Source organism: Aquarana catesbeiana, linkage group LG02, assembly GCF_042186555.1.
Source record: "Aquarana catesbeiana isolate 2022-GZ linkage group LG02, ASM4218655v1, whole genome shotgun sequence".
Classification (NCBI taxonomy): Eukaryota; Metazoa; Chordata; class Amphibia; order Anura; family Ranidae; genus Aquarana; species Aquarana catesbeiana.
In genome coordinates, this window is record NC_133325.1 from 593,285,334 (window position 1) to 593,308,602 (window position 23,269).

A 23,269-nucleotide genomic window follows, 5' to 3' on the forward strand; every position below is an offset into this window, starting at 1 on the left:
ACATGTCTGGTTGACAAACGGCCGTTCAGAAATGAGCTGAAACACTAAGTATACGCTGAACACTAAGTATACGCTGAACACTGAGTGAACTCTGAGTATACGCTGAACACTGAGTATACGCTGAACACTGAGTATACGCTGAACACTGAGTATACGCTGAACACTGAGTATACGCTGAACACTGGGTGAACACTGAGTATACGCTGAACACTGAGTATACGCTAAACACTGAGTATACACTGAACACTGAGTATACACTGAACACTGAGTATATGCTAAACACTGAGTATACATTGAACACTGAATATCGCTGAACACAAGAAATGAGCTGAAACAATAAGTATACGCTGAACACTGAGTGAACTCTGAGTATACGCTGAACACTGAGTATACGCTGAACACTGAGTATACGCTGAACACTGAGTATACGCTGAACACTGAGTGAACTCTGAGTATACGCTAAACACTGAGTATACGCTAAACACTGAGTATACACTGAACACTGAGTATATACACTAAACACTGAGTATATACACTAAACACTGAGTATATACACTGAACACTGAGTATATACACTGAACACTGAGTATATACACTGAACACTGAGTATATACACTGAACACTGAGTATACGCTAAACACTGAGTGAACTCTGAGTATACGCTGAACACTGAGTATACGCTAAACACTGAGTATACATTGAACACTGAATATCACTGAGCACTGAGTATACGCTGAACACTGAGTATATGCTAAACACTGAGTATACATCGAACACTGAATATCACTGAGCACTGAGTATACGCTGAACACTGAGTATATGCTAAACACTGAGTATACATTGAACACTGAATATCGCTGAACACAAGAAATGAGCTGAAACAATAAGTATACGCTGAACACTGAGTGAACTCTGAGTATACGCTGAACACTGAGTATACGCTGAACACTGAGTATACGCTGAACACTGAGTATACGCTGAACACTGAGTGAACACTGAGTATACGCTGAACACTGAGTATACGCTGAACACTGAGTATACGCTGAACACTGAGTGAACACTGAGTATACGCTGAACACTGAGTATACGCTGAACACTGAGTATACGCTAAACACTGAGTATACACTGAACACTGAGTATATACACTGAACACTGAGTATATACATTGAACACTGAGTATATACGCTGAACACTGAGTATATACGCTGAACACTGAGTATATACGCTGAACACTGAGTATATACACTGAACACTGAGTATATACACTGAACACTGAGTGAACTCTGAACACTGAGTATATGCTAAACACTGAGTATACATTGAACACTGAATATCACTGAGCACTGAGTATACGCTGAACACTGAGTATATGCTAAACACTGAGTATACGCTGAACACTGAGTATACGCTGAACACTGAGTGAACACTGAGTATACGCTGAACACTGAGTATACGCTGAACACTGAGTGAACTCTGAGTATACGCTAAACACTGAGTATACGCTGAACACTGAGTATATACACTGAACACTGAGTATATACACTGAACACTGAGTATACGCTGAACACTGAGTATATACGCTGAACACTGAGTATATACGCTGAACACTGAGTATATACACTGAACACTGAGTATATACACTGAACACTGAGTATATACACTGAACACTGAGTGAACTCTGAACACTGAGTATACGCTAAACACTGAGTATACATTGAACACTGAATATCACTAAGCACTGAGTATACGCTGAACACTGAGTATATGCTAAACACTGAGTATACATTGAACACTGAATATCACTGAGCACTGAATATACGCTGAACACTGAGTATACATTGAACACTGAATATCACTGAGCACTGAGTATACGCTGAACACTGAGTATATGCTAAACACTGAGTATACATTGAACACTGAATATCGCTGAACACAAGAAATGAGCTGAAACACTAAGTATACGCTGAACACTAAGTATACGCTGAACACTAAGTATACGCTGAACACTGAGTGAACTCTGAGTATAGATTGAACACTGAGTATACGCTGAAGACTTAGTATACATTGAGCAATGGGGGTTATTTACTAAAGGCAAATCCACTTTGCACTACAAGTGCACTTGAAAATGCACTTGAAAGTGCACTGTAAGTGCACTTGGAAGTAAAGTGGCTGTAGATCCGAGGGGGACATGCAAGGGAAATAAAAAACAGCATTTCAGCTTGCACATGATTGGATGATAAAATCAGCAGAGCTTCACCTCATTTCATAGCTTCCCCTCAGATCTACAGCGATCTACAGCGATCTACAGCGACTGCACTTACAAATGGACTTCCAAGTGCACTTTTAGTGCACTTGTAGTGCAAAGTGGATTTGCCTTTAGTAAATCAACCCCACTGAGTATATACTGAACACTGAGTATATGCTGAACACTGAGGGGTTGATTTACTAAAGGCAAATAGACTGGGCACTTTTCAAAGTGCAGTTACTGCAGAGCTTAGTAAATGAGCAGAATCTCTGCTGACTTCCATCATCCAATCATATGCACGCAAAAATGCATTTTTTTTTATATTCCTTGTACATGATTGGGTATTTTTTGTAAAGTGAAGCCTTACCTCATGTACTAAGCTCTGGAGCAACTGCACTTGCAGAGGGCAACTGCGCTTTGCAAAATGCACAGTCTATTTTCCTTTAATAAATCAACACCTGAGTATACACTGAACACTGAGTATACACTGAACACTGAGTATACACTGAACACTGAGTATACAATGAACACGGAGTATACACTGAACACTGAGTATACACTGAACACTGAGTATATGCACTGAACACTGAGTATATGCACTGAACACTGAGTATATACACTGAACACTGAGTATATACACTGAACACTGAGTATACAATTAACACTGAGTATACACTGAACATTGAGTATACGCTGAACACTGAGTATATACACTGAACACTGAGTATATACACTGAACACTGAGTATACGCTGAACACTGAGTATATACGCTGAACACTGAGTATATACGCTGAACACTGAGTATATACGCTGAACACTGAGTATATACGCTGAACACTGAGTATATACGCTGAACACTGAGTATATACACTGAACACTGAGTATATACGCTGAATACTGAGTATCACTGAACACTTAGTATACACAGAACACTGAGTATATGCACTGAACACTGAGTATATGCACTGAACACTGAGTATATACACTGAACACTGAGTATACGCTGAACACTGAGTATATACACTGAACACTGAGTATCACTGAGTATATACACTGAACACTGAGTATATACGCTGAATACTGAGTATCACTGAACACTTAGTATACACTGAACACTGAGTATATGCACTGAACACTGAGTATATGCACTGAACACTGAGTATATACGCTGAACACTGAGTATATACGCTGAACACTGAGTATATACGCTAAACACTGAGTATATACGCTGAACACTGAGTATATACGCTGAACACTGAGTATATACACTGAACACTGAGTATATACACTGAACACTGAGTATCACTGAACACTGAGTATATACGCTGAACACTGAGTATATACGCTGAACACTGAGTATATACACTGAACACTGAGTATATACACTGAACACTGAGTATTACTGAACACTGACTATACACTGAACACTTGAGTCGCATACACACGATCGGATTCTCTGACGGGAAATGTGTGATGACAGGCTGTTGGCGGAAAATCCAACCGTTTATTTGCTCCATCAGACAATTGTTGTCGGATTTTCCGCAGACAAATCGTGTATAGCAGGTTTTTAAAATGTTGTCTGTTGTCGGATTTTCCGAGTGTGTGTACACAAGTCCGTCGGACTAAAGTCCAAAGTACAAACACGCATGCTCGGAAGCAAGGACAAGCCAGAAGCGGTCGGTCATGTAAACTAGCGTTCGTAATGGAGAATTAACATTAGTGACGTGGGAAATCATGAAATCTCGAAATGCAGCGCACATTCTCTTCTTCTTTAATGGGATAATAATGAAGCTGCTTTGCTGGTGATACTGATGGAGTTATTGCAAACAAATTTTCAAAGGCTTTTTCTAGTGATATCAAGAATAATATTATTATGCTTTTTTTTTTTTTTTTTTTTTGGTGCAAGTTACCTCAACACTATTATCCCGTGGTTTTTAAGATCAAAGATACAACTATGTTGGTGTCCCTTGTTAATTTTACATTGTATTTTTTAAAATGTAACTGCCTACTCCCAAACTGTCATTTGAAGTAAAACACATACCCAAGTATTTATTCTCCACAATTTTTTTTATTGTGCATTAAAAAAAGAAAACAAATAAAATTAGACATGCTATCTGCCAATAGAACTTAACCAAAAAGTGCATTCTGTGCATCCAAAAATATAGAAAATATACCAAATCAAATCATTATTCAACCACAAAATAAAATAAAAGCCTCATGCATGTGTCCTGCTTGTTAATATAGGGGGTCAACAATGCCAAGAGTTGGTGAAAGCAGGGGTTCGTCATCAGGAGAGAATTCCAAACATCATCTGGATTATTCTCCTGGAGCTCCTGCAGCAAAGGCATATGACATAATTGGTCACGATTATTAAAGCAACCAATTTTTGGTCCAAGAAATCCTCCTCCTCCTGTTCCTGGACTGGACTTGGGTCAAAGCAATAAATAACTCCAAGGCCAATAATAAATAACATGTTATTTCCTCCGATTCCGCAACATGTCCGGTTGACAAACAGCGCAAATGAACACTCACCAAACTTCAACTAATACGAAATTAGCAGAAGGAGCCCAAAGGGTGGAGCTAAAGAGCTGAAAAACCATGTAGTACGTCACTACGTTCGTGTTCGTTGGCCGACAATTCATTTGCAGTTTGTATGCGTAGCACTAACCCCTGAAGGAGCTGCTGATTTATATCAGGCTTTTACCGTTACCTCTTTACCAGTAGTTTCACCAAAACCAGAACTTAGAGTCCATGTTGAGCTTTGTATCTGACAATGAAGGCACCAGTCTTTTTAGTACTTTTCCAATGCTTTAATAGGAAATAAGTGGAAGAAGTAGCAGGAAAGAGGTAGAAGAAGAGTTGCAGGAAAGTTCAAATACCTTTTCTTTAGGACACTGAGGAATTTGAAATCTTGGGGACGAATATACCTTCAGTCCAGGATTAAATCTTTGCCCACCCGGATAGGTCTCTCTCACTGACTTAGCAGCCTGAGCGTAGCACGAACAAAAAGAAAGTCTCTGCCACAGACTTGAAAAGAGCAATATAACTGTACGATCCTCTGCCACAGGATGTAGTAGTTTTAAATGAACAGCAACACAGTACCAGAACCTTTAAGCCGACCCAGCAGTACTTGTGTGGTAGATTAGTTTGATATGCATCCTCCAATTGAGTCACCAGGCCCCTCTTGAGACACCAGCATTCCGCACGGTCCTCTCCAAGATGGGTCCTCCCCTGGATCTTCTCCATTGTCCGGTTTCTTCCCGCAGGACAGACAGCACATGACCATCTCTGTAGTAGTAGGCCCCAGACAGGCTTCTGGGCCTACTTGCACGGCTGCAGCATCGCAGTCCTCTGGCCTGGAGGGCCACGAGGTAGGACTCCACCCTAGCACATGGCATCTGTCCCTTAAGTACTCTCTGCCACAATGCACAGCAGTGGACCACTTCTGCTGAGTTACCTCTGGGAAAGAAGAGCACTCAATACACTTCAGCTTGTTGCTTTTCCAACACTGACCTACGGTGACAACGACACCTACGGTGACAACGACACCTACAGGCAACGGTGTGGAACTGCACTGAACACTGAACACTGAGTATACATTGAACACTGAGTATACATTGAACACTGAGTATTACTGAACACTGAACACTGAGTATACATTGAACACTTAGTATACACTGAACACTGAGTATACATTGAACGCTTAGTATACACTGAACACCGAGTATACATTGAACACTGAGTATACATTGAATACTAGGTATATACTGAACACTGAGCATCGAGGCACATTAAGAGCATTTGCTAGTCTGATATGATGACAAGGATATATTGGATATTATCTAAAGACATGCTGATAGGTTAATTGGCTCCTTTCTAAATGATCCCTAGTATGTATATGTATGAATGCGAGTTAGGGACAATCGACTGAAAGCTTCCTGAGGGCAGAGAAGGATCTGAATTTACAATATACTGCATATGTAAAGTACTGTGTAAATTTTTGGCACTACTGTCTTTACTGTCCCTGACTCACCCCTTCATTCATTGGATTTCAGTTCTTTCAATCATGGAGGCTCGGCATCATTTGTGGACATTACCTAGGGCAGTATGCATGCAAATTCAGCCCGTGTCCCTCTTGCATCTTCCTGTCAGGGGGAAAGTAACACAGGAAGTGAGTGTAAATCTCTCTAATGGAGCCCAGGATAGCAGCAAAAACTTACCAGAATTCAAATCCTTAGCTGTAGTCTATCCAAAACAAAAAGGTTATTGGCTTGGCATACAATTTAAATTGATCCACACACATCAATAAAGATATTAACATGAATACAAAAATATATAGTCAATGAGGTCACATGGCAGACCCCACCCACAGCTTACTATAAGCTGCCATCCACCAAACATGTCATTTAGTGGGAGTGAAGTGACAGGTCCAGATGGGTGCAAACGGCATTCATTTCTGTTCTTTTGCCAGGTGTCGGGCATTGTAAATCTATATCACTGAACGATGTGATTGATGGTGGATGTACACCATGGGACATTTTTCAGGGTTTATTTATTTTTTATTAAAGAACTGTTTGTTTATTTTTACTGTTTACATTTTTTGTGAATGAGTAGGGGCATTGTGTACTCCTTACTAATTCACATTGAGAAGGTGGTATTTGGGGGGGCCCGTTATTATTAAAGGGGGTTACCAGATTCTGATAAGCCTCCCACCTGCAGACCCCCACAACAACCAGCCCAGGGTTGTGGGGAAATGGCCCTTGTCCTCATCAACATGGGGTACTGGGAGCAAGATGCTTTTTCCCAGGAGGGTCCCCCCGACAAGGTACCCCCCTTTAAGGGCACGTGGCCTGGTGTGGTTCGGTTGGGAGTGCACGCTCATCTACCTCTTTCCTGGCAGGCTCCATGCTTGGCAAAGGGTCTGGTGTGGATTTTGTCTGTGGTGCTCAGGCTTTTTTTTTTTGTGTTTTGGTCCCCCTTAAAATGCATACCAGACCTCAGGGTCTGGTATGAGTCAAGGAAGGAACCCTGAGCTGTGATTATCTAGTATAAGGACCTTGTATAAATGGGTTTCCCTTGCTGCGTTGTTTATAAGCAGAACAAATCAGCTGGGAGCTGTCATTTTGCTGACAATTTAACCACTTGCCTACCAGGCACTTTCACCCCCTTCCTGCCCAAGCCATTTTTCAGCGCTGTCGCACTTTGAATGACAATCGTGCTACACTGTACCCAAACAAATTTATCATTTTCTTCACACAAATAGAGCTTTCTTTTGGTGGTATTTAATCACTGCTGGGTTTTTTATTTCTTACCAAAAAAAGACCAAAAATTTTGAAAAAAAAATATGTTTTTTTCTTTTTTCTGTCAGTAAATTTTGTAACTAAGTAATTTTTCGCCTTCACTGATGTGCGCTGATGAGGTGGCACTGATGGGCACTGATAGGTTGAATTGGTGGGCATTGATGAGGTGGCACTTTTGGGCACTGATGAGGCGGCACTTATGGGCACTGATGAGGTGGCACTGATGAGGAGACACTAATATGCCGCTCTTATGGGCACTGATGAGCACTGACAGGCGGCACTGATGGGCACTAATATACAGCGCTGATAGGCGGCACTGGTGGGCACTGATAGGCGGCACGGATAGACGGCATGGATAGACGGCATGGATAGATGGTACTGATGGGCGACAGTGATGGGCATTGTTCGACAGCAGTGATGAGCATTGATGGGCAGCACTGATAGGCGGCACTGATTGCCAGCACTGACTGGCATCGCTAATGGGCACTGATTGGTGGAACTTGTGGGCACTGATTGCTGCTACTAGTGGGCACTGATTGCTGGCATTGGTGGGCAATGGTGGGCACTGATTGGTGACACTGCACTGCTATATTGTAATCAGGGCACTGATGATCAGTGCCCTGATTACATTCCTAGGTGTCCCCCTGCATGGAGATAACGCTGATCATCTCTCCTCGCCACACACTCTGTCAGTATGAGGCGAGGAGAGATGATTTCTAGCATCTCTGTGTTTACATGTGACCGGCTGTGATTGGTTAAAGAGCCGCGGACGTGGCTCTTTACAGAGATCGGGGTCGCGCTGTGTCCTAGCAACACGCCACCGCCACGATCGCCACGCTGCGCGCCCCCGCAGGCACGCTAGAGCGGCCGTTCTGGGACGCCGTCATATGGTGTCGTCCCAGAACGAGAGCTGCACCGCCTCGCTGTCATTTGGCGGTGGGCAGGCGGCAAGCAGTTAAACACACTTTATTTTGTAAATGTCAGTTTTGTTGTAGTAGGTTGTATACATTGCAAATATGCACCACTTTATAGGCAGAATCAGGGCATCCCCATTGCATGTTGTTTAATGGAATTTTGCATATTTGGTAATTAATTCACTTTAAGCATAACTGAAGTTGCTGCTCCCTGCCAAATGGAATGTTTGGAAAAAATGTTTTACATTGGTAAGCAATATTGTATACATGTTAATGTTGAACTTCAACCAAAACAATTTAATGGTCCATTGGTGAACGTTCATGTTTTATTCTCTGTTACTTGTAAATGACAATATATAATGTTCATCATTCTATTGCCAGCTTACAAAAAACGTATTTAAGAGGTTTGTAAATTCTTGTGGCTGCTTTCCTGTCTGTCTATAAACCTTCACAAAAAATGTACTTCATAGCACAATAATGTATCCTTTAGTAATAAAAGGATGCTATGGAACTGTTATATGACAGTGAAGGACTCACTTTGTTGAGCATTGTGGGCTCATAGCCAGTGAATTCTTTAGCTCATAGACCAGCTCACATGGCCACCTAGATGCTATAGTTGGTAATGCATGGCTAAGGACGACATAGATACATTTAAGATGATAGGTTTAAAGGATAAGTGCACCCTAACACTAAAATCTCGACATCTACAGACGTTGACGATCTAACACTAACCTATCTAACCCTGTAAAGAAGAAATCAGTATACATACCTTTCTTGAAGCCGATCCGGCCCGATCCCACGCTGAGCTGTCAGCTGTGGAGGAGGGTGCAGAGCAGACGGGCAACAACGGAAGCCCCATAGTGACTCTATGGGTGCCGTCACTTCCCATTAATTTCACAGCCGTTGTCGGCTGTGTCCTCTGGAGAGCTTCCGACCGGACCGGATCGGCTTCAGAAAAGATATGTATACTGATTTCTTCTTTATAGGGCTAGATAGGTTAGTGTTAGATCATGGATGCCTATAGATGTAGCGATTTTAGTGTTAGGGACTTATCCTTTAAGTTAAACGTTATCCTTTAAGTTAAAAGAAGATTCACTAAAGACAAGTACACACTAAGCAGATGGCAATATCTCATAAAATAACCTGAACCATGCAGCTGATATACCTTTTATACCTTTTTCACGGCATAAACCTAATGTCTTCACTTTTTGTCAGTGGTGATGATGAATGACCCCCAGAGATTTTACAAGATCCTTAATAAAAGTAACTAATTATATGGCAAAATGGCTTCACTTCATAAACAATGAATTACATGAATAACTTATATAATCGCTACACGAAACATCCTGCAATTTAATGCTATTGTTAAATCAAACCTTCCATTTCAATATGCATCTGCTTTCATTTTCTATGCTATGATTTTCTAGCTGCCAAAAAATGTGAAGGTCAATTTCTTAAAACCATTAGCAACACTGAGTACAGAAAGCCCCCCAGAAATCACGTTTCCTCCTCATGTCCTTAACTCACTCTAATTTTACCTTCAAGCATATCTAAATTCAAAAACAAAGATTGAATATATTGCGGCTTACCAATCCATAAATGTGGAGGCTGCATTTGTTTTTATTTTATTGATTTTTTACTTTTATTTTCACCTGGTTATCTGGCCAGTAACACACTTCTGTCTTAACCTAGGTTTACACTTGCACTGCTGCATAATCGTGAATTTTTCAGTGCATTTTTGTAGCATGTTTAATGCACTTTCATGCTTTTTTTTTTGTAGGAGGGGGAGACTGATTGTTAAACAAAAAAACCCTGTCAAAACACACCAAAAAAGCATGTTCATGTGTTTTTCATGCACTTTTCATATGCTTCCATTGAAATTTATAGGGCCAAAAACACATTATGCTGCACCAAAAGAAGCACCTGCACCTTTAAAAAGTCACACTGCACCATGTTGCATTAATATGAATGAGCACCATAAAGATTAATGCTATTGTGCATTGCAGCGCAATGGCAGGCACAGGAGTAATTGCACTAGTGTGAAATGGGTGTTAGGATGGCTACACTCACTTCTCCACCCATGGAAGAGCAACATTGCCATGCTTGGAAAACAGCAATGTCACCCTGTGGAGAGGTTAGTGGATAAATGGGCTAGTAGTTATAGATCAGGGGTCGTCAACCCTCGAGCCGCACCTGGCCCGCCACCGCTGAATGTCCGCCCCGTCAGTGCCCATGATTAATTCATACAAATAATACATTTTCGCCGCTGTCCTCTTCATTGGACAGCGGGGAGCAGCCATTATCACAGGGCTGGGTGGGGCGGGAACTGCTGGAGTTAACTCTTTCATTAAAAAGCAGGTGATTGGTTTCCGGGCGATTTTAGCAACCAATCACCAGCCTGTTAATGTGAAAAGTTAACTTCAGCAGTTCCCGCCCCCATCCAGCCCTGTGATGCTGATCTCTGCTCTGCTCGCTGTACACCTGTGTAAGGTAGGAGAGTTCTACCTACACAGTGTGTGTTTGGAGGGTGGGGTGCAGTGGACAGAGGACACTACAGAGGGGGGTGCAGGGGGCAGAGGACACTACAGAGGGGGGTGCAGGGGACAGAGGACACTACAGTGGGGGGGGGGGATGCAGGGGACAGAGGACACTATAGTTGGGTGGTGCAGGGGATAGATGACACTACAGTGGGGAGGAGGTGCAGGGGACAGAGGACACTATAGTTGGGGGGAGCAGGAGACAGAGGACATTTCAGTGGGGGGATGCAGGGGACAGAGGACACTACAGTGGGAGGGGTGCAGGGGACAGAGGATACTACAGTGGGGGGGGGTACAGGGGGACAGAGGACACTACAGTGGAGGGGCGCAGGGGACCCCATCACCCCTGGGGACAGGGACCTCTTCTTACCTGGGGACAGGGATCCCATCTCACCTGGGGATAGGGACCCCATCCCCCCTGGGGACAGGGACCCATCACCCCTGGGGACAGGGACCCTTTCTCACTTGAGGACAGGGACCTCTTCTCACTTGGGGACATGGACCCCATCACCCCTGGGAACAGGGCCCCCATCACCCCCGCGGACAGGGACCACTTCTCCGCTGGGAACAGGGACCCCTTCACCCCTGGGGACAGGGATCCCTTCTCCCCTGGGGACAGGGATCCCTTCTCCCCTGGGGACAGGGATCCCTTCTCCCCTGGGGACAGGGACTCCATCACCCCTGGGAACAGGAACCCCATCACCCCTGAGGCCTTCTCCCCTGGGGACAGGGAGCCCATCACCTCTGGGGACAGGGACCCTATCTCACTTGGGGCAGGGACCCCTTCTCAGGGACCCCATTACCCCTGAGAATGGGCCCCCATCTCCCCTAAGGGCAGGAACCCTATTTTCCCTAGGGACAGGAACCCCATCTCCAGACCATGCTGGCTGGCAGGGCTGGCGCCAGCCACCCTTGGCTGCCAGGATGGGGGAGGGGGGCAGTAAAATCCGAATCCCCAGCCACATACTCTCTCAGGGTGAGCTGGCTTTGTATTAGTGAAGCACCTTAAAGTGAGGTAAACCTGTACTGTTATTACTATGTTAGGAGTTTTATTATCTTAATTCATTAGCAGGTGAATTCGGCCCTCCATGCATTCACATACATTGAATCTGGCCCTTAAGTGGAAAAAGGTTGCTGACCCCTGATTTAGATGGACTTTACATAATTGACTAACAAAGTAAAGCCTAACTTGGCAAATTGGCGTACCTGTACGCCCCCTTTAAGACACGGCTAAGTGGGTGTGCCCCCGGCACGTACTCCGTGAGCGTGTCCGGGGGCTCGATGTCCGCCGGGGGCCTGCAAACGTGACACAAAGTGGCAGAACGGAGAGATGTAAACAAGGCATTTCCCTGTTGTACCTAGCAACATGACAGAGATCTACTGCTCCCTGTCATCGGGAGCAGTGATCTCTGTCATGTTGAGTGAGCCCATCCCCCTACAGTTAGAATCACTCCCTAGGACACACTTAACCCTTGATCGCCCTCTAGTGTTTAACCCCTTCCCTGCCAGTGTAATTTACACCGCAATCAGTGCTTTTTTATAGCACTGATCGCTGTATAAATATCACTGGTTCCAAAATAGTGTCAAAAGTGTCCAGTGTGTCCGCCGCAATGTCGCAGTCATAATAAATATCGCAGATTGCCGCCATTACTAATAAAAAAAATTAATAATAAAAATGCCATAAATCTATCCCCTATTTTGTAGACGCTATAACTTTTGTGCAAACCAATCAATATACGCTTATTGCGATTTTTTTTTTTTTTTTTACCAAAAATATGTAGAAGAATACATATCTGCCTAAACTGAGAAAGACATTTGTGTTTTTTATTATATTTTTGGGGGATATTTATTATATCAAAAAGTAAAAAATGGTCGCTCTTTTTTTGTTTATAGCGCAAAAAATAAAAACTGCAGAGATGATCAAATACCACCAAAAGAAAGCTCTATTTGTGGGAAAAAAAGGACGTCAATTTTGTTTGGGTGCAACATCGCACGACTGCGCAATTATCAGTTAAAGAGACGCAGTGCCGTACCGCAAAAAAGTGCTCTGGTCAGGAAGGGGGTAAATTCTTCCGGGGCTGAAGTGGTTAAACAAACATTTTTTTTGGGGGGATAAAGGTTTGAACTAGAACTTGTACAGAGCTGGAGGTCGAATTCTAGCCATACCAAAGTTAATTTTTGACAAAAAGAAGTCCTAAGACTTTTGCGCACCTAAAGAGATACAGACGCTCCTTCTATTCTTATGACAACACAGAGACTGATCAGATTATAATAATGCAGGCAGATGCTTTCAGTTACTATTAGAAAAATTTTAACTCAAGCATATTGTGGCTGTCCCATATCGAAACACTTTATTAAATAATTTATAAAAACCAAAAAACAAATAAAACCATTTTATTCAATCCTATTAAAAGACAGCATTGTCCTATTATAGAAGATCAACCACACCACTGCATCCATAAGGACGTATGGCCCTTATATTACATAAATTAATAGGGGCATCTTCCCATCATCGTATTGTAGAAATATCCTACAAGAGGGTTTGCCAGTCAAAATTAGGTTATTTTTATCTTTTGAGTGGATTTTTACTGTGGTACCAATGACTCCCCCTGGTATATTGTATGATTATTGCCTAATCTAGCAGTCACTTTTTATGAAAATGCTGACAGGGTTAACATCAATATCTAAAGTAAAAGAGAATATGGTTTACTAAAATCCTTACAATTCGATATAGTTTTCCTACCTGTAGGGGTTATTTTTTTCAGCAAATATGTTACCCGGTCTCTGAATAAATGTATGTAAATTGTATTACTGGAACTCAAATTGTGTCACAGGGAATATTTCAAAGTTACAGTTTGTTGTGTTTTTCGGTTTATTTTATTTATTTGCATGCAATTTTTCACCGGTTATTTTTACTACTAGACTAGTTTTATGTTTATTATTTCTACATACATCATGATTACACAAGGAGACTGTGCTAGTATACTGTATATAATTGTTAGCTGTAAAAAAAGTAAATCTCAGCATACTTAAAACCTGCATAAAAAGCTTTTCTTATACTTTAGGCTCAGTTTACAAAGCTTTAACACAGGAATAAGGATTTTTTTATTTTAGCCATTTGACTTTCATTTTCAAACTTTATTGGACTTAGCACTGTCATTTTCTTTTAAATAAGGATTTTTCCACATCCTGATTTGTTAGCTTTGTAAATTAAGCACATGTTAAAAGTGTATTCTGAAATAATTTAATATAGTTTATAAAGCCAGAGAGTCAGCCGTGCAGTCGGTTGGGTTTCTTCTTCAGTTAATGTAGTAGGATGTAAGGGAACTCAAATACATTCTGAGTTTGAAGTTTATATATTTTTTTAAAGATGCTGTTTATTGCTTTCAATTATGTAATATAATACAATACAGTTGCAAAAACATACAATCTTCCTCAAAAACCATAGGGGTTGATTTACTAAAGGCAAATAGACTGTGCACTGTGCAAGTGAAGTTGTTTCAGAGCTTAGTAAATGAGGTAAAGCTTCCCTTTAGAGTACCCAAACATGTGCAAGGAAAATAAAAAAAAACAGTATTTTTGCTTACACATGATTGCTGTGGAGCAGCTGCACTTGCAGTGTGCAACTGCACTTTGCAAGGTGCGAAGTCTATTTGCCTTTAGTAAATCAATCCCATAAATAACAGAACTGGCACAGTCTCATGTCCTTGCATACTGTAAGTGCATAGTTTAAGTACAGTGGTTGCATTGCATTCATAGGCATGCGCACAGGGTGTACAGGATGTGCACACCAGTGGTGGCTGGTGATGTTTTATTTGCAGGGGGGCGGCAAACACCCCCCCTGGGCTGCCGGTGGAGCGGCACTAGCACAACGGCCTGCCACCCCCCGCGGCATGGCACGAACACCCCCCTCCACCACCCGCTGTCTTTACCGTGGATGCGGGCAGTCGGGGCCGCTGTGGACATATTCCAACGTGGCGGGCTCCGGTGTCCTCTCCATGGTGTGTGACATCTCCTCTCTGCTCCTCACGGCACTAGGCGTCCAATAAGATCGCCTGACGTTTTGGCCAATCGGGAAATGGGTTTCATACCTGCTTCCCGATTGGCCGGGGATTGTAAAAAAAAAAAAAAAATAACAAATAAAAATTGTAAAAAATAATAACGAAATAAAATAAAAAAAACTACTGACACCAATCTCATTCTTACTGACACCATCCACTGCTCTGCTGCGCACGTGTGTTTGAGCTTTGGGGTGCATACCCTAATGCAATAGGCTGCGCACACCTATTGTTACATATGAATCATATATTCACATGAAAGGTATAGAAGAAAGAAAAATTGGAAATTGAGGATTCCTGAGAACCATATTAGGGTTAGGTGGTAAGAGCAGATCAAATGCAAAGACCCCAGATCTTGTCAAAGATTTTAAGGGATTATTTAGTACTGTCTAGCACTGTGGGTGAGTTGGTATAAAGAAAGAACGCAAATATTAACTTCTTCCACTCCAAATTATTTGGAGCTAGAGATCTTTGGAGTTTGTAGTTCATTGGTGTTTATCAAATATTTCAAAATATCAACCTGAGGAAGATAATTATATTATTAATAGTAGAGATATAGTTTTCATTTTAGTGTTGAGGTTCATTAAGCACTGCTTTAAGCAAATTGGAAACTGTAACATGTTGATGCAGAAAAAAAAACCCCACACATTAGTGCCTGCCCCTGATTTGGTAACACACAACAAACCAATCCTATATTTATGTAAAACCATAGAAACTAACTTCACTGGGGCTCCTTTTATGGGTTTTGTTCTACCAAAGCAGAGCTGGTTAAGAGGTATAGTGAATCCAACCCCATCTACCTTCTGGTAAAAAAGGAAAAGACCCAATGACAGGAAATATATTACATTAGGTTTTAATCAGAACATACTTTGTGTTGCAGTAATTAACCACTTGCCCTCCAGAAGATTTACCCCCATTCATGGCCAGACCATTTTATGTGATACAGCTCTACGTTAATTTAACTGACAATTGCACGGTAATGCAATTGTCAGTTAAATTAAGTCTCAGTGACAATAATTGCTAGTACCCAAATAAAATGTATGTCCTTTTTTTCCCCACAAATAGAGCTTAATTTTGGGGGTTTTTAATGTTTGCGCTATAAACAAAAACAGACCGACAATTTTGAAAAAAAAAAAACAATATTTTTTACTTTCTACTATAAAACATATCCAATAAAAAAATTGAAAAAATCTTATTTCTTTATCAATTTAGGCCAATATGTATTCTGCTACATATTTCTGGTAAAAAAATCCCAATAAGTGTATATTGATTGGTTTGTGCAAAAGTTATAGCGTCTACAAACGATTTATTTATTTATTTACTATAACTTTTTTTTGTTTATTCTGACCTGCAAGGTAAAGGCATAATGTGCTAGTATGCATTGCATACTAGCATAATATATGAAAATTACCTGAAAATGAAGCCCTCCAGCGATGCAGTGTAATCGCTGGAGGCAGTGTCCATCTTCACCCGTCTTCCTTCCGGGTCCGCAGACCCAGGCTGTGTGACTGGCTGGAGCCACGATGATGTCACTCCCGCACATGTGCGGGGGACCCGTTATTCACGCCACAGGTATCTGAAGGAATGGCCGCCCGTGATGACGTCATTGGCTGTATGTAATGTAAATATCTCCTAATTAGGCTTACCTATAGGTACAAAGTATGCCTTTGAGTTTACTTCCTCTTTATTTCACTCCTGTCTTAATTGGCCGTAGTATGTTTACTCCTAGAGGGCAGGGACTGATGTGAATGTATATACACTGTATGTGAAGTGCTGCATAAATTAAAGTGGTTGTAAACCCTTTACAACCACTTTAAACTACAGGCAAGCCTATAATTAGGCTTACATGTAGCTGCACTGGATATCTCCTAAACCTGCACGGTTTAGGAGATATCCCTGTATTTGCATGTGCCGACATCATCGGCACATGCGCACTTAAGCCAACTGAAGCAATAGTACGTATGTGCCATTACTTCAGTTGTACTGTGCCATTCCCGGTGGCTCCCGCGTGCATGTGTGGAGTGACATCATCATGGCTCCGGCCAATCACAGCGTCGGAGCCGCGATACCCGGAAGTAACCCCCCGGGGAGATGTCCGACTTGGTGAACGAGGACCACTGCGGGGGGCTTCGATCCCAGGTAAATAATTCATAGTGAGCTAGTATGCTATGCATACTAGCTCATTATGCCTTTGTCTTGCAGGATACAGATGTGCTTTGGGCAAGCAACAGGTTCACTTTAATGATCCCCCACAGCATCTCATATTTGCATTCTGTTCCTTCCCTGATGCTCTATTAACTGCCAGGAGAAGCCCAATCTGCAGATTGGACCCTGTCAATGTTTACACAGGGTGGAAGACTCTCACACACCTTCATGTGACAGTGCTGGCTTAATCAACATGCATTTTCACATGTGAAGAAGGTTGAGAATTACATTATACTATACCCGAGAGTACTGGATAGTTCTCTTTACTTCTGTTTCCAAACAGCCTGGCAAAGGGAGTGAAGAAAAGATGACTATATACAGGAGGAAGACTGGGCATTAAAGGTAAACTGTAGCTCTGTCCTGCAAAGAGCAGGTTGACATTAAAAGCTCCATAATGTCTATGAATGTTTGTCATGTTCCATAAATGACCCTTTAAACATATTAATATACTGTATGTAACCTAATGAACTTAACATTTTCTTCTGTTCTAGTTCCCTATGTCAGACATTGCTTCGATTATAACGAAGTTAAGGAATATTGGAGAAATGAAGTCCAGAGAAATCAAGCAACTCTTCGTAGCTAATGACCCTGGAAACAGACATGAGATGACGTATGAAACCTTCAGGTATGGAATGTAAATGTAAAAGATGGCTGTGCTTTTCCTGTGTGTGCTATATTTATCATTTTTTTTAGAGGAATCTATCCCAGCATGCTTTCACTATGCGTGTGATGACTTCATGGTGACCAGAAAGGCAACAAAGGTTACACTTGCATCGCTCTGGTTTCCACAATCTTTCTATTTAGAAGACCGTGCTGAGAGGTCTGATCTATCAGCGTGATTTAGGAAGCCTTGAGATGAATTAATCGTCTTCCTTACAGCACCAGTCTGTTCTTGTGTATTCACAGCTGCACTTCCTAAGTGCATAACTATAACTCTTGTTTGTTTTGGGACATGCAGCACTTGACATGTAATATATATGTCCTAAATGTCATCAGTTTGAAATCTCTGACCACCTACTAACATCTCTTGGTGTTCTTGTCCGATGTTCTGTTGTTAAAAAAAGGTCTGTATCTTATGAAGTTTTAGATTAATTGCTTAAAGTAGATCTGTGCTCAAATATTACTTAAATGCTCCTAAAGTACAGTATATCTAAAGCCAAAACAGTTTTCTCTTTGTTTTTGATAGCGCAGGTAAGAGTTAAAGCCCTTGTTTTTTTTTTTTTTTTTAATTTGTGTCCCATTGCAAAGATTTTCCTTCACTTCCTGTCCAATAAAAACATCAGGAAGCAAGAGCAAATCTTTCAAAAGTGAAGTATTTTCTTAGACAGCCATTATTGTAATAAGAGTTACCATTGGAGGATCGGATTGTTTCAGTGACAACTCAAAATTTTGGATTTTCACTCCCTCTTATGCCGCGTACACACGAGCGGACTTTTTGACCGGACTGGTCTGATGGTCTATCCGACGGACTTTCGGCAGACTTCTGATGGACTTTCCGAACAAACGGACTTGCCTACACACGATCACACCAAAGTCCGATGGATTCGTACGTGACGACGTATGACCGGACAAAAATAAGGAAGTTGATAGCCAGTAGCCAATAGCTGCCCTAGCATCGGTTTTCGTCCGTCGGACTAGCATACAGACGAGCGGACTTTTCGATAGGAACTGGGTCCGGCGGAGTTCCGGCGTAAAGAAAGAAACATGTTCCAAATCTAAAGTTCGTTAGATTTTCGACCAAAAAAGTCAGCTGCAGGTCCGATGAAGCCCACACATGGTCGAATTGTCTGCGGTACTCGGTCCGTCGGACCAGTCCGGTCAAAAAGTCCGCCCGTGTGTATGCTGCATAAGTCTCAGTGACAATAATTGCTAGGACAAGCAGAGAGAGTAAAAGTCCCTAGCAGGGACATAAACCTGACTCTATTCTGTCCAACGCTAAAGATCTCTCCAACAAAGTCCTGGACAGCAATAAAAACCCAGCAGGGATTCAAATTCTTCCCTACTCTGTTCAAAACTGACTTGAAATACATAAAAACATGGCCAAATGGGGCTTCGCCCGCCCAGCTGTGTCACTCATTTCCAGTCCTTTTTGAATAGAAAACTACAATGTCTGGCAGCCTTTGCGGCTTTCAGCTTGAAGTTTTCAATGAACTACCATTGTGCTGTGGAGCGCTGTGGTAGTTCATTCTCTCTTTCTGTCAGATTATATCTGCCTGCCCATACTGGGTGTACGGGCACACAAATATACTGACAGTCTGCAGGAGACCTGCATGGCACTAGCTGGCATGTACTTGGTTGAGGCTGAGCTGACAGGAGGGCTTTTCCTTGTCCTGTTTCTCCTGAAGGTGGTGACAGGATATAGCAGGGTATGGAGTGGCTAGGGTGCCTGGTTGGAGATCCTGGACGGAAGGTACTTAAAGCAGGTGCCAAGCAGCAGGCAGACTTGTGGACTGGCGGATGCAAATGCACGGCAGCAGGTGCCGGACAGCAGGCAGACTAGTAGACTGGCATATGCGGATGCATGGCAGCAGGTGCCGGACAGCAGGCAGACTTGTGGGCTGGCAGATGCAGATACATGGCAGCAGGTGTCAGACAACAGGCAGACTGGTGAACTGGCAGATGTGGATGCATGGCAGCAAGTGCAGGACAGCAGGCAGACTGGTGGACTGGCAGATTCAGGTACACAGCTGCAGGTGCAGAACAGCAGGCAGCAACCAACCAGCAGTCGGGTCAGAAACAAGGTATCAGGAACAAGCAGAGTCAAACAGGCTGGGTATACAAAGGAACAAACACAGGATCAGGATGGTAGGAGCTGACGACCACTCTGCAATCTTCTGGTCTCTGAAGCCACTTTAAATAGTCAAATGAGTGCAAATATTCAAGCACGCTCGCGCAAATGCGTATGCGCACGTGCGTGGCGCGACATGAGTTAGGGCACGTCTAGTTGTCACTCGAGAATTATTACGTGCATGCTCGCTAATTAGGGAACCTCTAGTTGTCATTATTATTAGCATGTGCACATCTTCATGCATGTCTTGGTGCACGGCTGTGCATATGATTTCATTGACACCAGCGATCTGCTGATCACTGTGCAATGCTTTAGAGGCTCCAGGAACAAAAAATATTAGATGCACATTTTTTTATCTGCAAAAAAAATGTGCATTTATTGTTTTTTGTTAAATGGTGAACTTATCCTCTAAAGGCTAAATGCAGCTTTAGCAACATGTTACATCCAGGGCCCATATTTAGGATGTAACATGGTAAGCAAACTTCACCCCCAGAGTGGCTTCACTGTGACAGCTGTCACTTCTGAAATTGTGGGGCTCTGCCCACAGAACCGTATCATTCATTCAGAGAGCTCTGTGAATGATTGAACTACAAATCCTGCCAGCCACCGCAGCAGGCAGACTTTTAGTTTTCAATGAAATATGAGTGCAGTAGTCAGCAGTAGTCCATTGACACTTTCTCCAGCTTTCCAACTGAAAGCCTGTACAGAGATATGGGCAGAGAGCTGCAGGAAGTGTGCAGGAGCCTGACATTGCACCTGTTATCCACTGACCACGGGTGCAACACTTTGTAGGCTCCTGTAAAAAAATAAAATAAAATATGCACTTTTATTTCTGCAAAAACATGTGCATGTTTTAATGTTATATTTTAAAGGTGAACTTAGCTTTTAAGTACACATCTAACTTATAGTGCTTATTTAAATAAGTAGAGTTTTATATCTTTAGTTATACATTTATATTATTTTCTTAATTTTATTTTGGGGAATACCTAAACTGGCTTACTTACTAAAACACAGTACAAAGAGCAATGGTGTGCAGTAAACCACTGCAACTAATCAGAGATTAATCTTTATTAGTCTGTGTACTTATAGGTACTAGAACATTAATTATAATTACCTTCTTTAGGTAGTTGCACATTATTAGTTCTAATTGTACCTTTCTAGATAAAAAGTCAATCCAAATAAAGTGTTGCTTTTAAAACATTTTAATTGATATTAGGAACATATTTTTTTCTAAACAAATAGCATTAGGTTATACCCCCTCTGCACCCTACAAAGGTTCCTGCTTTGAACCAGGGACGTGTGGTGAGGTCAGTGGCTGGTGAGGCACTGGCTAGTATCAGAGCCAGATACACACAGGTTACATACGTTGCGTTCCTTAGAGCGAGAGCAATAATTCTAGCACTAGACCCCCTCTGTAACTCTAAACATGTAACCTTTAACATTTTTTAAAGCATCGCCTATGGAGATTTTTAAGTACCAAAGTTTGGCGCCGTTCCACTAGTGTGTGCAATTTTAAAGCGTGACATGTTAGGTATCTATTTACTTAAGGTAACATCATCTTTCACATTATACAAAAAAATCAGGCTAAGGTTAGAGTTTTCTTTTTTTTTTATATTCATGAAACAGTTTTTTTCCCAAAAAAAATGCATTTGAAAAATTGCTGCGCAAATACAGTGCAACATAAAAAGTTGCAACGACCACCATTTCATTCCCTAAGGTGTCTGCTAAAACAACACATATAATGTTTGGGGCTTCTGAGTAATTTTCTAGCAAAAAAAAATGATTTTTACATGTAGGAGAGAAGTGTCAGAATTGGCCTGGGTGGCAAGTGGTTAATTACCATAAGTAGGAATATACAAATAATTATTATATATTGTTAATTTACTATATTTTCAAAAACTGTACTCAAGCAGGTGACTTAACAGACAAATTACTGAAGTCTGAAGTTATAACTTCAAACCAGTAATTTCACAGTAAATAGATAAATAATAAATTATTATTTTATTTTTTTTAATTATTATGTTTTAATCAAGCTAACTCATATATTATTATGCTATATGTTATAACAGTACCTTTTCAGCAGGCAGCAGATTCTCATTCTCCCTTGTAACTGTGTGAGAAAAACATGGCATTGTGGGTAAATCTTATACCCATAAACCCATGTTTTTTCCTTCTAGTTAATAGGGCTGGGCTGGAAGGGAGCATGTGTCTTTTAGACACATGCCCCCTTCTATGACACTGCAGTGAGAGGAAAGCCTTCACTGCAGCATTTTTATTGGGCAGCTTGTTCCAATGGTGCTTTACCATTGGTCCAAGGCTCCAAGCTGTCCATTAAGCTCAGTGCTTCTAACAAGAAGTGAAAGGCACTGTGAGCTCGTTCTTTCAGTCTGCTGCAAACAGAGTGTGCCAGCTTGTATTTAAACTGGCCGCTCTGTATGTAGCTTCTGACAGGCTGCGCTAGAAGCCATGTATCTCCGGGACTATAGATGAAAGGAGCCCCAGTTTTGACCAGTTGTGGGGTAGGACTTCAGCTACCTACCCCCCCCTACGACCCTCGAATCTCGATCTTTTTTTGTTTTTTGGTATTTTTTTGTTTTTATTTATGTCCTCTGACTGCACGTCCCTGCTTTGAACTACATCATAACATTTGTTTGAAGCACTGAATTCAGCAGTACTGATATCCTGCACCTATTAATTACTTTATTAATAAATTATACCTGATTTCTAGAACTCTGTAACCAGACATAGTATAAACCAGACATAGTGGCTAAATACATGAGGATCAACTGGGGAGGACCAATCTGAAATATGACCTAAAATTTAGTACATTATCACTGTGGTTCATTGCAGTTTCACTGAGAGAATATCCTTCCTAGGACTGGTTGACACTAATGCCCTGTACACACGGTCGAACATTGATCGGACATTCCGACAACAAAATCCTAGGATTTTTTCCGACGGATGTTGGCTCAAACTTGTCTTGCATAGTGCGTGGCACTTTGTGCATCGGATTTGTGTACACACGATTGGAATTTCCGACAACGGATTTTGTTGTTGGAAAATTTTATAGCAAGCTCTCAAACTTTGTGTGTCGGAACTTCCTATGGAAAATGTGTGATGGAGCCTACACACGGTCGGAATTTCTGACAACAAGGTCCTATCACACATTTTCCATCGGAAAATCCTATCGTGTGTACAGGGCATTATTCTAAAGTCTAGTA

General features: G+C 41.8%; 1 protein-coding gene across 1 annotated transcript in view; it reads left to right on the top strand.

The window, feature by feature from the left end:
* Positions 1 to 23,269, top strand: part of EFHC2 (EF-hand domain containing 2) — a 134,899-nt gene that overhangs the window by 76,509 nt on the left and 35,121 nt on the right. The window contains exon 11 of the mRNA XM_073616275.1: positions 17,752 to 17,885. Coding sequence (XP_073472376.1) covers positions 17,752 to 17,885 — 134 coding nt within the window. The remainder of the gene's footprint in view (positions 1 to 17,751; positions 17,886 to 23,269) is intronic.